Source organism: Amborella trichopoda, chromosome 10 (genome assembly GCF_054954075.1).
Source record: "Amborella trichopoda isolate Santa Cruz 75 chromosome 10, AtrichopodaSantaCruz75HAP2 v2.0, whole genome shotgun sequence".
In the NCBI taxonomy this organism is placed as follows: domain Eukaryota; kingdom Viridiplantae; phylum Streptophyta; class Magnoliopsida; order Amborellales; family Amborellaceae; genus Amborella; species Amborella trichopoda.
The window spans coordinates 31,938,921-31,953,378 of record NC_142345.1 but is presented as its reverse complement, the minus strand read 5'-3'; the positions used below and the strand labels follow the sequence as shown (position 1 = coordinate 31,953,378).

The 14,458-nt window shown below is 39.2% G+C and overlaps 1 protein-coding gene across 14 annotated transcripts in view; it reads left to right on the top strand.

Annotated features, from left to right (window-relative positions):
- Nucleotides 1-14,458, top strand: part of EMB2729 (Alpha amylase family protein) — a 108,916-nt gene that overhangs the window by 66,618 nt on the left and 27,840 nt on the right. For 12 of the 14 annotated variants that reach the window (XM_020675045.2, XM_006856856.4, XM_088848733.1 and 9 more), the window contains one exon: nt 7,998-8,096. In XM_020675045.2, coding sequence (XP_020530704.1) covers nt 7,998-8,096 — 99 coding nt within the window. Of the gene's footprint in view, nt 1-600; nt 737-7,997; nt 8,097-14,458 lie in introns of all 14 variants that reach the window. The other 2 variants (XM_088848734.1, XM_088848740.1) reach the window with 1 other exon arrangement.

Genomic DNA, 14,458 nt, shown 5'->3' with positions numbered 1-14,458 from the left:
AATCGGTCGATTCTGATTTGGATCACCGATTTTTTAATAACTGGTAAAAATAATGCCTTCTTGAGTTAAGTTGCTCTATAGTGCTTAATGGCTCCTTTGTGACGGTTAGTGAAATAATTGAACCATCTATGTGAGGAGAGAAGGATGTATACAAATGCTTACTTCTTGGCCAACAATGGTTTGTCCATGGAAAATACAACTTCATATCTCCCATAGAGAACCTAAGGCATAGATAGGCCTAGTTCGCTTGTGGGTTTGCCCATATGGAATAATAAACTTCCTTGCCTCTGAATTGAAGGATATTTATAACTTGTGGGTTGGTCTCCCTATTCAAATGCATTACATATCATGGATAAGGGTGCATTGAACATAATGGTTTTTCAAGCACTTAGCATGTTAAATTCACTAAATATCTGATGTAGAAAGCTGACCCTAAGATCTATCTTCAGGAAATTTGATGTGGTTTTGTTGAGAAGTTCTAAATTTAATAACATACTTACGGACTGAACAACATATGTCTAACTTGTTTGACATGTAGTTATCATAATGCATAGGGTTTGTATAAACTCTAGTTTATTTTTGAGCTCTCTGAAACCCTAGATGAAGAAGGATTGCCCACAAAGCTTCTCTATCTTAGAATTTCCAGCAACAACTTAAGGAGAAAAAGTGAGCCATTGGTCAGGGAATCTGGTGTGGCGTGTACTAAGTCCTGGTTGGATAAGTCAGTCATTTTCCAGTAAGTTTTTATTTATTTTCAGTTTTATTTTCTATTTTCTATTCATTTGCAGGAACTTATATTGTATTAAAAATTGCAATAAAAATTAGTTTAAAGTTCTTGGATAGTTTCTATTTCTTTTGACAGTAAAAATAAAGATCATAAGTTGTATCTAGGCATTGTTTTAATTTTTCAGCAACATATTGTAGCCCATGTAAGTGGAATTGAGGTATTTGGAATAAAAGTAAAAGAAATTTTTTTGAATTTAATATCTTGAGTTCAACATAGCCACGCCTTTCATTGGTATTAAAGCTTCTATTTTTTGTACTGCCATCGTTTAGGAGTTTTATTTTTATTTGGTCCAAGAAACATGACTTCAAAAGGTTTCTTGGCTGAATTTATTAAGACTGAAAAATTTGATGGGAAAAACTATCTTAGTTGGAAGAAAAAAATCGGCCATGTCCTATTTGAAGAAGGACTTAACCAAATGTTTACTAAAGAACCCCACTTGTCCCAAGAGGTAATGCTTATGAAAGGCAAGCCATAGGAGAGGCTCATACTCGATGGGAGCGCAAAAATACTTTAGCAAAACATGTGCTACTTATGCCCTGCCCGTGGATGACTCCATGCTCTTGTGTATGAGCACCTAGAAACTATAGAGGAGATTCATGAACGACTTGAGACTGATTATGTCTCACCTTCCCTCACAAGAAAGACAATGGCTATAAAGCAGTATTCAGATTTGAAGATGAAGGAAGGAGGCCAGTTTATCGAGCATATACAGCTGTTCAGAGCCTTAGTTCATGAACTCAAGGGCGAGGGCGCACATGTCAAGCTGGATGAAAGCATGCAGATCTGAATTCTATGCCGAGCTTATGGGAAAACTTCATTTCAGGCCTTACGGTAAGGGAGAGCATGCCGAAGTTGGACGAGATTATCACTAAACTTAAAGCCAAAGAAAAAAAGAGATTTTCTCACGATTCTTCAGCTTTGAACAACTCTATAAATGTTGTAACCTTAAACCCAACTTTGGTTCTTTCAAGAAGAAGAAAGACAAAGGAAAGAATAAGAACAAAACGAATGAGAATCAAGAAGGGAACAATGAGCCTAAGAAAAGGAAGGATTTTAAGAATACCCAGTGCTATAATCATAGGAAATTTGGGCACATTGCTAAGCACTCAAGAATGAGAATTTCGAGGGCAATAGGGAGCATGCTTGTGTAGTCCTAGAGACTTTGCTAGCTGACCCTAAAGTAGGGTCATGGTGTTTTGACTCAGGGTCCACTGCCCTTGTGTCAAACACCAAGGATGGATATAGAAAATTTCAACCTGTTGCCCTTGGGGATCAGTATATCTATATGGGTGGAAATCAAAAGAATGAAATTCTGGGTATTGGAGATTTTATTCTTCAATTTGAAAATGGCAAAAGTATGGTCCTAAAGCAAACTCTTTATACTTCTGAGATGAGGAAGAGTTTGGTGTCGGTCGCAAAATTCGGCAAAGGCAGGCTACTCCACCATTTTTATTGGTAGGAAGGTGGAGGTGAAATATGGAGATGAATTAGTCATGAGTGGTCATCTGATAGAATTTTCTTTTCATTTGCAATAAAGAATTCCATTTCTTAAGTCTCGTGTTATAATCATAACAATGACGTATATATATGGCACATAAGACTAGAGCATATAAATCCTAAAAGGATGGAGAGATTAAAGAGAGTGATTATTGAGTAATCTAAATGAAGACTTAACCAAAGTGATTAATATTCAAGGAAAAGTTTCTTTAGAAATCCGTTTTGAAAAGCTCAGTGAGCTACTACCATTTTATAGGGTGTCCATATTGATATTTGTAGACCTATGAATGGGCCACTAAGTGCCGCGAGAGGTACTTTATCACATTAAAAGATGATCACTCCCATTTTGGCCATGTCTATCTTTTAAGTGAGAAGTTTGAAGCCTTAGACCGGATCGAAGATTATAAAACCGAGATGAAACCTCAAACTAGGAGGATTATTGTATATATGTCAAGGTCAGTGGGAGTGGCGTGTTTTTTCATCTCTTTATATGTGGATGACATATTAATTGTTAGTACTTCGATTGGAGACAAAAGGTTTCTTGTCACATACTTTAGATATGAAGGACCTTGGAGAAGCCATGCAGAGAATTTTCATACAGAAGTGCAGTTGAGTCACCAATGTATGGTATGTCAGGGACAAGACCGGTTTTATCTTTTGCCATGAGTTATGATTAGCAAGTTCCAAAATAATCCAGGCATGGAGCACTAGTAGTCCATCAAATGAGTATTGCAACATTTAAAGGGAACCATTAATTAAGCACTCACATACGGAGAAGGCTCGGACATACAAATACAAGGATATTCAGATGCGGACTATCAGGCCTATTCAAATGAGAGTAAGTCCACATCCGGATATATCTTCATGCTTGCAAATGGAGCTGTTTCTTGGTGCTCAAAGAAACATGATATATTAATACTCTTGATTATAGAGTTAGAGTATATGGCATGTTGTTTTGCAGCTAATAGAAGCAGTATGGTTGAAGAAGATCTTGAATCAACTCAGATTTGATCTAGTTAAGTGCCTGTGTGTTAGAATCTTCTGTGACAACTAGGCAACTATCTATGTGACAAAAGAGCCCAAATTTCACACGAAATCAAGATATATAAAGCCGTGCTATTACCACACTCGCAACGAGATCCGAGCAGGAGATTCATATTGCGTATCTCCCAACAGTGGCGATGTTCGCGGATCCTTTGACCAAAGGATTGGTGGCAAATGTTTTTGTGGCCTTCAAAGGCCTAAAGAGCTTTTAAAAATGATATGTACAGCGGAATATGCACTTTAGTGGGAGTGTGTATGTTGACTGATCAAGGTTTGGGCGGTTTATGGCCCTAGACATGTCCAAAACCCTTGGCTCGGGGCATATGGCAGTACGCAGAAGGGTTTGCAGTGGGTCATTGTTGAGATCGGAGAGATGCCTAAGGATCATGTTTGCAAGTCAAGAGAACTGTGTGGTCTTCTGTGTGCGATTGTAGGCCTATGAAAGCTATGGACAAAGCCTCAACAAACTTCCGCAGAGCATATACACATGACAACCACATGGGAAGCAACTCTATAAAGGGATATGTGTACATGTGCATTGAGAGCCCCCTTTTGCACTGCATTGACAAGTGCTTGACTTGCTCATAAAAGGGGGGAACTGAAATCTACATTCCAAGATTATAGTCCCACAGTTATTATCCAACTTTGATATGCCAATCATGAGTCCCTGCAAAGAGATTGTGGGTCATGGAACTTTGTTGGGTTGGATAAGAGAACAGTTATGGATCATGGTTTCTAGGGCGAGTGGACTGCCCTTATTGTCGTTTATTTTGATTCATTGGTACCAGTCTATTCCTAGTATATTTTATTTTGGTATTATAAATGTTTTTTTGATTTTTAAATATTTTTTAAAATTTTAGAATATTATCTCTGCTGTAAATTTTCATAAAGGGGTATTTTTTAAAATTTCAGAAATTTAAACCACATGGGGGACCACGTGCCACCTAGGGACCACACCTTAAATTTTCTTTTTACCCTAAGGGGCACACCTTTTTTTTTTTTTTTGGTGTGCGCCACCCCCAAGATATTATCTTTTAAAGCCTTATGTGGCTCCACGCGACCTTTTTAGGGCAATATGGGGACGCCCCATCTTTGTTGTTAAAATTTGTTTGTTAACCAAAGGGGGCCACGCCACTTTATGCAGAGAAAGGGGAGCACGCCCCATTGATTTAATATTTGATTTAAATACTATGGAAAATCCTATTGACTTTAAATTAGACTTGGTTTCCTATATTTTATGGGAGATCTAGATAATATTCATCTTTGATTTCAAACTTAAATGAGAGATCTAGATAAATTTTAAATTTGATTGGATTTATATTTAAAATAGGAGTGGATTGGGTCAAAGTGTATGGGGATAAGGTTCTTAATATTTCTACCCAAAATCATAATGACTGATTTTTGAGATGGATGGCTTTGATTAATCTCTCGCTCCACAAATTTTCTATTTATCTTGAAAGGTTTAGCTGGAAATTAGATAAGGCAAATCCTATTTAATATGAGAAGATGGCTTTCTTCTCTATTCCCTTTCTATGTAATGACCAAGTATGAACCTATTTGACGATGACAAGATCTTTTCTCTCTCCCAAAGTCTCTCTCTCTCTCTCTCTCTCTCTCCCCCCCTCCCCCTCACACACCATATTGTGGGGGATTTCTCTCTCTCTCCCCCCTCATGCACCAAATTGAGAAAGATCCTCCCTCTCTCTCATGCACCAAAAGGTGGGGGATCTCTCTCACGCCACCTTCTCTCTCCCCTATTTTTCTTTTCATGCCACTCTATGTGAAAGAAAAAATAATGTGGCACGTAAAACCTTAGGATTAGGGTTTATTGTATTTTTTAAGGAAGAACACAGAAGGCCACTATAAAGAGATCAACTCCCAAGCTCAGCTATAACTTGTTCCTATAGGGTCTGTATAAACCCTAGTTTATTTTTGAGCTCTCTAAAACCTTAGAGGAAGAAGGATTGCCTACAAAGCTTCCCTATCTTTTTTTTTTTTTTTTTTTTTTCCTGTTCTATTTTCTATTTTCTGTAAATTTTCAAGAACTTATATTGTGTTAAAAATTGTAATAAAAGTTAGTTTAAAAATTCTTGGATAGTTTTTATTTCTCTTGGCAGTAAAAATAAAGATCCTAGGTTGTATCTAGGACATTGTTTTAATTTTCCAGCAACATATTGTGACCTATGTAAGTGGAATTCATGTATTTGAAATAAAAATAAGAGAAAAGTTTTTGAATTTAATACCTTGAGTTTCACATAGCCACACTCGCACAATATACTCATAGAATGAGTATAGCAGAGATGGATGAGTGGTAAGACAAGAAGAAATAGAATTCGAAATGAATCCATTTGGGAGAATTTAGGTGTGGTACCAATAGGCGATAAGATGAGAGATAGTAGACTTAAGTGGTCTGGCCATGTGTGGCACCGACCAAGTATAACACTTGTTAGGAGGTGCGAGTTAGTTCAAGTGGAAGGACTGAAAAGGGCAAGGGGTAGGGCCCAAACGGACGTGGTTGGAAGTAGTTTGAAAAGATATAAGGATGTACTGCCTCACTGAGGGTATGGCCTTTAATATAGCAGAATGGCGAGTCAGAATTCGTGTAGTCGGCCCCAATTAATTGGGAAAAGGCAATGATGATGATGATTAGGAATGTTTCTATCATTTTGCAATTTTTTTAAAATTTTTAAAATTTTATTTTTGCTCTAAAATATATTAGAAGACAGTTTTGAAATTTTCGTAACTTGTAAGGGCACATGAGAGGACTAAGGATCTAGCCCTCACATGTGTATGCCACCCATGTGTGGGGCTTGCAGATTTGTGTGGCCCACATGATGCCCATTGGGTGGCATGCCCCCCCCTTAATTTTTTCAATATTTCGCGTTTAGTTTAATTTTAGTTAATTGGGGAATCTTTTAAAATTGAAATAGATTTGATTCCTATTCAAATGGGAGTTTTTGTTCTTAGAAGATTATCTTTGACTTCCTATAGATTATGGAAGATCTAGATAATACTAAAAGTGGTTATAATTCAAATTTAAAAGGGAGTTGGACTGCGGTCAAATTATAAGGAGATAAAGTTCCTATTTTCTACCCAAAATCATGATGGCTGATTTGTGGGAAAGATGTCTCAGATTGAATCTCTCTCCCCCCACACATTTCCTAAATATTTTAATGGTCTAGCTGGAAAATAAAGATAAAGCATACCTAGTAGAACTCCCTTTCAAAGTGGGACATAGATTTGTTTTTATTTAAAACTATGTTGAACCTCTCTCAATTTCTTATGACAAGTTCTCTCTCTCCCATTCCAAGATCTCTCTCTCTCACACGCCAAGTTACCTCTCTCTCTCATGCTTCCTCTCATGCCAACCTTGCTCTCTCTCTCTCTCTCATATTCTCTCATGCCACCAAAAAGAAAATAGAATAAGGGGGTGGAATGTGAAACCCTAAAATTAGTTTTTTCTGTATTATTGAAGATAGAAGGGAGTTGGATAGGTTAGAGAGAGATCAGCACCCAAATCTTGCTCTAATTTGATACCATAGGGTTTTCGAAAAACCCTAGTTGAGTTTTTGAGCTCTCTAAAGCCCTACATTGAAAGGTATCGCCTGAAAAGCTTCTCAATCACAGAAATTCCAGCGAGACCTAAACTGCTGAAAGCTTGCCATCATCGGTGAAGGAATCGGGTGTGGGGTGTATAAAAACCTTAAGGGTACCAGACATCTTCTAGTAAATCTTCCCAGTAGACTAAATTATTTTCCAATAATATTTCATATTTGTTTTTGAATTTCAAGGAACATATATTGTACTCAAAACCATAATGGAAGAGTATTTATTGCTCCTAGATGTTTTTTATTTGCTTTAGCAGTGAAAGGAAGGATCCTAGGTTGTATCTAGGGTATTAATTTTGATTTACAACAGTATATAGTGGCCCATGTTAGTGGAATTCAAGTATATTGAATAAAAAGAAAAAGATTTTTTTTTTTTAATTTAATACTTTAAGTTCTACATAGCCAGTTCTTTCAGGATCCAACCTCTGTGGTTTAAAAGTTTTTGCATTTGTGTTGGCTTTAACCTTGTCCATGGAGATTAAGACAAGAGGAGAAAGGTCGCGAAAGCCAGCCATCTGAATATGGAAACTATAAAATTTCTTTCATGGCAGGAATGAACCTTTGATTTTTAACTTCTTTGTTCAGGTGTACAGACCTTATGATCTGGAAATCAGCCTGAAATACGCTTACTAAATTGAGGCCCCAGAGGATTGAAACTAATTGTCTTCATTTATTGATGTTATCCTTGTGTGATCGCCTTTCATGTGCTTGCCCTTTACTGTTTTTGCAGTTTCTCCTCTTGTGGCTTCTTTTGGCTGCTTTCTTCCTTTTAAAGGGTTCAAGGATCATTATATTTGCATACTTTCATGGTTTCCTTCATAGTAGATTGAGTTGGGTTTCTTTTTTCATTTAACCAATATACCTTTATTTTATGCTTTAAGAATATTTTGTACGGATGGAATGCTTTTCATGTGCATAAACTTTCTCATTATGATTCAGTAAATGTAAAAGAACTTCTGCATTACGACTGTGAATCTATTGCATGCTTTTCATACTTTTTACTACTGCTCCGCATCATATGTTAATTATTTTGTTAACCATTTCGTGTAAAATTATGGCAGTCCATATCTGGAGGAAGGTCCTTCGCTGAAATATTGATTGGAAAAACTGGAAAATATTTCTCGGAGGATTCAATTTCAAAGGGTGCATCCTTATTCAAAGTATTCTCCTTTAACTTCTATAACCCATGATAATGTTTGAATGTTATATTATTTTTAATATTATGAATTCTTCTTTATTGGGTAAATAATAGTTTCAAAATGTTTAAGAGCTCTCTCTTTTTTCTTGATGCCTGTAATAATTTTATGTAGTTGAGAGGAATTGGGCTTGGGTCAAGGCGGTGGTAGCTAGGTTTTCTAACTCCGATTTTATAACTACGATCTTTACATCCATCTGGTGGAGCTCGAAGTTGAAAAGGGCTGTTATGGCTATCAGGATCCTAATGGATGGAAATGTAGCTACAAAGGAGAAGGTCTCGTTATAGTTAATCACTTTTTTCGGAGTAAACCCCTTTGCAACTAATCTGTCTTTATATTTTTCCAACTTCCCTTCCGCATTTAGCTTCTTCTTATAGATCTACTTATAGGTTTTCTATCATGAGGTAGGGTGAGACATGGTTTTGTTTAATTGAGTTAAAGTTCATTAATCAAGGTTTCTTCCCATTGGTAAAAAGTGCAAGGAATGCTTAGCGTTCTTATCAGTTTTGACTTGAGTTTCTAGCTTGTTTGGGTCTCTACCTCGGTTTTGTACTCTGTGAAATGGTCTAGGGCTTTTTCTTTTTCACTCATCAGGTAAAGATGGCCAAAACGGGAGTGGTCATCTAAAAAAGTGATGAAGGACCTCTTGCAGCCCTTATTGGCCATATTCGTCCACAAATATCACTATGGACAACATCTAAAATGCCAGTAGCTCTTTGAGCTTTTATAAAGGATTTCTTAGCTTACTTTCCTTGAATGCATGATTCACACACTTTTATTAAATCTCCTTCATTTGGAAGTCCCCTCTCTCTTTAGCCTCTCCGTTCTTTCATAATTTATGTGCCCTAGTTTCGTGTGTCATATGTACGCATTATCAATATCATTAAAAAGCAATTTTTATTGCAACTGTAAAGAAACAGTCTACAAGACGACCATTCATAACTAATTCCTGGCCTAGTTTGACTTCCACCCATGGCCAGAGAAGATGGTGGAGTGTCCTGCCTTAGCCAACTTTGAGACTGAAACCAAACTCTTCCTCATGTTAGGAGCATAAAGAGTTTGCTTTAGGAACATGCTTTTTAGCATGCTTTTTCCTTTATCCAATTGAAGGACGTAATTTCCAATACCATGTATTTCAGGGTTGTGATTTGCAGCCCAAATGATATGCTGGTCCCTTGTGGTAACAGGCGTAAAATTTCTGAAACTGTCCTTGGTGTTAGACACATGGGCAGTAGACCCTGAGTCAAAACACCAGGATCCCCCTGTAGGATCAGCTAACATTATCTCAACGACCACACAAGCATGCTCCCTATCACTACTGAGATTCGGTGTCTTGCAATAGTTGGCTATGTGCCATGCTTATTGCCATTATAACACTTTGTATTCTTGACATCCTTTTTTAAGCCTAGTTTCCCCTTTGGTTTTCATCTTTCTTATTCTTATTCTTGCCTTTTCCTTTCGTTTTTTTAAATGAGCTAGAGTTGGGTTTGAGATTTACTAGATTCACAGAGGCTCTGGTACCTAAAGGATCAGCTGTCATTCCTATCTTATTCGGCTTTGAGCTTTATGATAATATCATCCTGCTTTAGCATGCTATCCTGCACAGTAAGGGCCGAGGCGAAGGCTTCGCATGAAGTTGGCAAACTGTTGAGCAGGTGTCGTATGTGCGTTCATCAGGCTTTATCTATGCCGCTTCAAGTTCTTGGACCAGTGCTCTGAATTGCTGAATATGCTTGGACATTTTTCCAGCTTCCGTCATCTTCAAATCTGAATAATGCTTCATTGCAAGTGCCTTTCTTGTGAGGGAAGGGGTAGCATAGTCCTTCTCGAGCTTCTCATGAATCTCCTTTCGGTTGTTTCATATTCAAGTGCATGAGCGTCATTCATAGCCATCAAAAGAAGATGCTTAGCTAGTGTATTGTTGCTCTCCCATTGCGCATAAGCATCCCTAGTGGCTTGTCTTTTTCTAAGCATGGGCTCTTAGGATAACTTGGGGAGAATCTGTGAGCATCTCACCAAGTCCTACATAGAGGACATAACTAACTTTCTCTTCCAACTAATATAGTTCTTCTAGTCAAACTTCCCAGTTTTAAGAAGTTTCAACCATAAAGGTCTTTGCTGTCATGTTCTTGACTCAAAAAGAAAAAAAAGTCCTACAATATCGCAACAAGAAGACTAGCTCTGATACCAATGAAAGGTGGCTATGTAAGATATATATTAAAAAAATTCCTTTTTTTTTCTTTTATTATAATCTGGAAATTCTATTTACATATGCCATAGATACAATAAAATCGACCCTACTACAGTCCAGGATCTTTAAAACTTACTGCCAAACCATCTTTTATTCAAATTGAATACAATACGACGACTCTAAGAAGCAAAATTAAACAACTACAACAGCAAATAAAAGTTGAATAAATACAGGAAGACTTACTGGCCTTTGCCTTGGTTTACCCCGTTAGGGCGTAGCACGCTCCATACCCGCTCACCTGACCAATGGCGTGCTTGAATTCCCAATCATGTTGAACTCTCAAATCTGAATTTTGGAAGCACCTCTGGGACACCCTTGCTGAATTTTATTTGGGGCTAGAGAGCAACTAGGGTTTCACTAAGAAAACCCTCTAAAACTAGGACAAACCACAAAGGCTCAAACCCTAAGCCTAGGGCTTAGCGTGCCCCTCTCTTTCTCTCTTCTAGATTTTGGGCATGTAACCCTAGATACTTATGGAGGGTGGCGTGGCCCTATTAGAGATAGAGAACTAGAAAGGACTAGAGAGAGAGATGAGAGAAGTTTAAAGAGGGCCATGGAGGAGAGAGAGGGAGAAGAAACAACATAGATGTGTTTTGAATGAGGTGGAGAACCCCCCTATTTACTAGGACCTAGGGTGTCCTAATCAAATTAGGAGTTCAACTTGATCTAGAATTGTTTAGTTGATTTAAGCTAAAAGACAAAATCAATCTAAGCCATTCATTTCCAAGATCAGCCATCATGATTTGGAGTGAATCTGTAGGAACCTTATCCCCTAAGATTGACCCATATCCACTTCTAATCTACCTATAACTTTGACTAGTCAAATCTTATCGTAGAACATCCAAGATAAACTAGGAATCCTATTCTCTCACAATACTAGAGGTCTAGGGTCAACTGGCTTAAAACAGGCGACCGCAATACCTGCTTCTCCCATAGGATTGCTAATTGTCGTAGGAGAGTCAATACAATCTCGACCATCAAAGTTAACAAATGTTTTCTGGAACAGCCGGTAGAGATTGAATCTGCAATCATCACTTATTTCTAGAACCTTTACACTGCTCCTTCTGGCCCTAAACTTCCCATGGTTGACCTAGATTTCCTGACCCTCTCTGATGAACGGGCCATGTGGTTAGAGCATCCTTTCCTCGAAGAGCAAATTTTCAAAGCTCTGGATGATCTTGCTAAAGACAAAGCTCTCGGCCCTGACGGGTTTCCGGTAGCCCCCTTTAAGACCTTTTGGAAAACTTTTCGGTCGGATTTCTTAAGCTTCTTCACTGAGTTTTTTCAGCGAGGGATTCTTAACAAATCCATCAACACTACGTTCATCGCCTTGGTCCCTAAGGTTGAAGGGGCAGAGGAACTTAAGGACTTTCGTCCCATAAGTTTGCTCAACTCCTCTTATAAAATTCGTTCAAAGGTTCTGGCCTCTCGGCTTCTGCAGATCCTGCCTTCGGTCATCTCCTCCTCGCAGTCAGCCTTTGTCAATAGTAGATAAATCCTTGATGGGGTCTTGATAGCAAACGAATGCTTTCACTCGAGACACCTAGCCAAAAAACCCGGTCTCATTTTTAAGACTGACTGAGAGAAGGCCTATGACCATGTTGACTAGTCGGTTTTGAATGAGATCGTCGGCGAAAGTAGATGAGGGGGTGTTTTTCTCACTCATTCTTCTCTATCCTTATCATTGGTACTCCCAATGGGTACTTCCAGTCCTTGAGAGGCCTGCGGCAACGGGATCCACTTTCCCCCTTCCTTTTTGCAATCTCAGCCGAGGTTTTTAGCCGATCTCTCGGTCGACTTTACCATGCTAATCTTCTTTCTAGCTTTGGGTCCTCTAGAAGAGGGCCCACTGTGTCGCATTTGCAATATGCAGACGACACCTTAGTCTTCCTTGACATCTCCCCCTTGGAGGTGGAAAACCTCAGAATTTACCTCAAGTGTTTCCAGTGGGCCATTGGATTCAAGGTCAACATGGTGAAATAAAAAATGATGGGTACTGCCATCACCACCAACAGTATCGGAGACCTGATTCCAGAATGGGAATGCAAGGTGGAGGACCTCCCAACTTCATACTTGGGCCTTCCCTTAAGACTTGGAAAACCTAAAAGGAACCACTGGTCCCGCGTTTTAGATAAGGTAAAAAGAAGGTTGGCTGGTTGGAAGGGAGGTATCTGTCTCAAGCAAGTAGAACCACCCTTATCAAAGCTACTCTTAACCAATGCACCAGTATATATGATGTCCCTATTTCAAATACCGGCCTCGGTGGCTAACCGCCTGAATCAGCTCATGAGGAACGTCCTCTGGTCGGGACAAGCTGATAAAAGAAAATTTCATCTCATCTCCTGGGACAAGGTTCTTTTACCCAAAAATCAAAGGGGGGCTAGGAATTAGAAACTTGAGAAAACACAACATTGTCCTTTTAGGGAAATGGTGGTGGCGTTTGGCCACCCAAACTGAATCTCTGTGGGCTCCGGTACTTCGGAATAAATATAATACTCTGGTCCAGTTTTGGATCCCAGAGACCAGACCTTGGACCAAGGCTTCAGGGGTGTGGAGGTCCCTAACGACATCCTTTGATTCATTTAGAAAACACATTAGACTCTGCCCAAGAGTTGGTACTAGAGTGAGATTTTGGATTGACATATGGATAGGTCATGCCCCCTTAAAGGAAACCTATCTTTTGTTGTTCTCAATCACGGTGAATAGAGATGCAACTGTTGCGGATGAGTTCAGAGTCGAAGGAGGAAGAAGATGCTGGAACCCCTCTTTTAGAAGGAACCTTTATGAGGGGGAATCTCTTCAATTCCTCTCTCTATCGTCTCTGCTCTACAATACTTTTATCCCGGTCTAGGGAAGGGACAAGTTGGTGTGGTCTCTTATCCCTTCAAGGGATTTTACTGTGACTTCCATCTATAAAAGGCTCATCCAACCCCCCACTTTCCCCATCAATTCTACATCGATCCTTGCACGCTGACCATTGCACCCCCAAAGGTGCAAACTTTTAATCGGATCGCAGGTTCAAACAGGACACTCACGGTGGATCACCTACAAAGGAAAGGAATTTCTATTCCTAATACGTGTGTCATGTGCTTGTGCCACGAGGAATCCAATAACTACTTGTTTCTGCACTGTAATGTGGCTCGTGAGATTTGGAGTCTAGTTGTACAATTGTTTGGGGTGCTTTGGGTTTTACCTCCAACGATAAAAGACCTTTTCGCTTTGAATCTGGCTGCGCATTGGCCGAAGGCGGGCAGAATCCTTTGGAAAGCAACTTTGGCAGCAACAATTTGGACCATTTGGAAAGAATGAAATGGGCGTATTTTTCGGGGACAGGTCTTCCCTGCTCTTTCGCTATTCTCGAAGGTTAGATCCTTGGTAACCTTCTGGGCGGCTAACCACCCCTGCTTCAAGGGCATTTCTATGTACTCTTTCTGTCGGAATTGGGAGCATATTTTATTCCACAACCTGAAGAAAAACGACGTTAAATCAGCTTGGATTGCTCCTCCCCAAGGAGCAATCAAACTGAATTTTGACTGTTGCTTTTTAAGCAATCCTGGCCACGCAGGTGCAGGAGGGGTCATTAGAGACCATCTTCAAAACGTCCTCTTTTCCTACTCCGAATACATTGGTGTCCATGTTTCGCAGTTCTCCGAATCAATGACTCTCCTTAGAGGCATAAAGAGCTTCGATCGGTCTTGGGGACATACTCTCTTTGTAGAGGGTGATGCTAGGAACATTATCTCTTGAGCTTCTAAGGCAGCTTCTCCCCCATGGTACCTCATACCCATTTATGACGAAATTGAATATCTTTGCAGGGATACACGAATCTTATGGATGCCTATCTCAAGGACGTCGAACATGTTCACCAATCTACTAAGTAAGGACAGAGCCATGACCTACACTGAAGATTTGGCACTATAGCGGTTTGTTTTTGGAATGGCCACAAAGCTTTCACCCTACTCGAACCCCTTCTGGACTAGGTCCTTTTTTAGCTTTACTTATGCGGTCCTGATTGTATCTTTTTTGTAGATCTACAGTTCCCTTTGTAAGGGGAAATTCTTATAACCCCATTTTG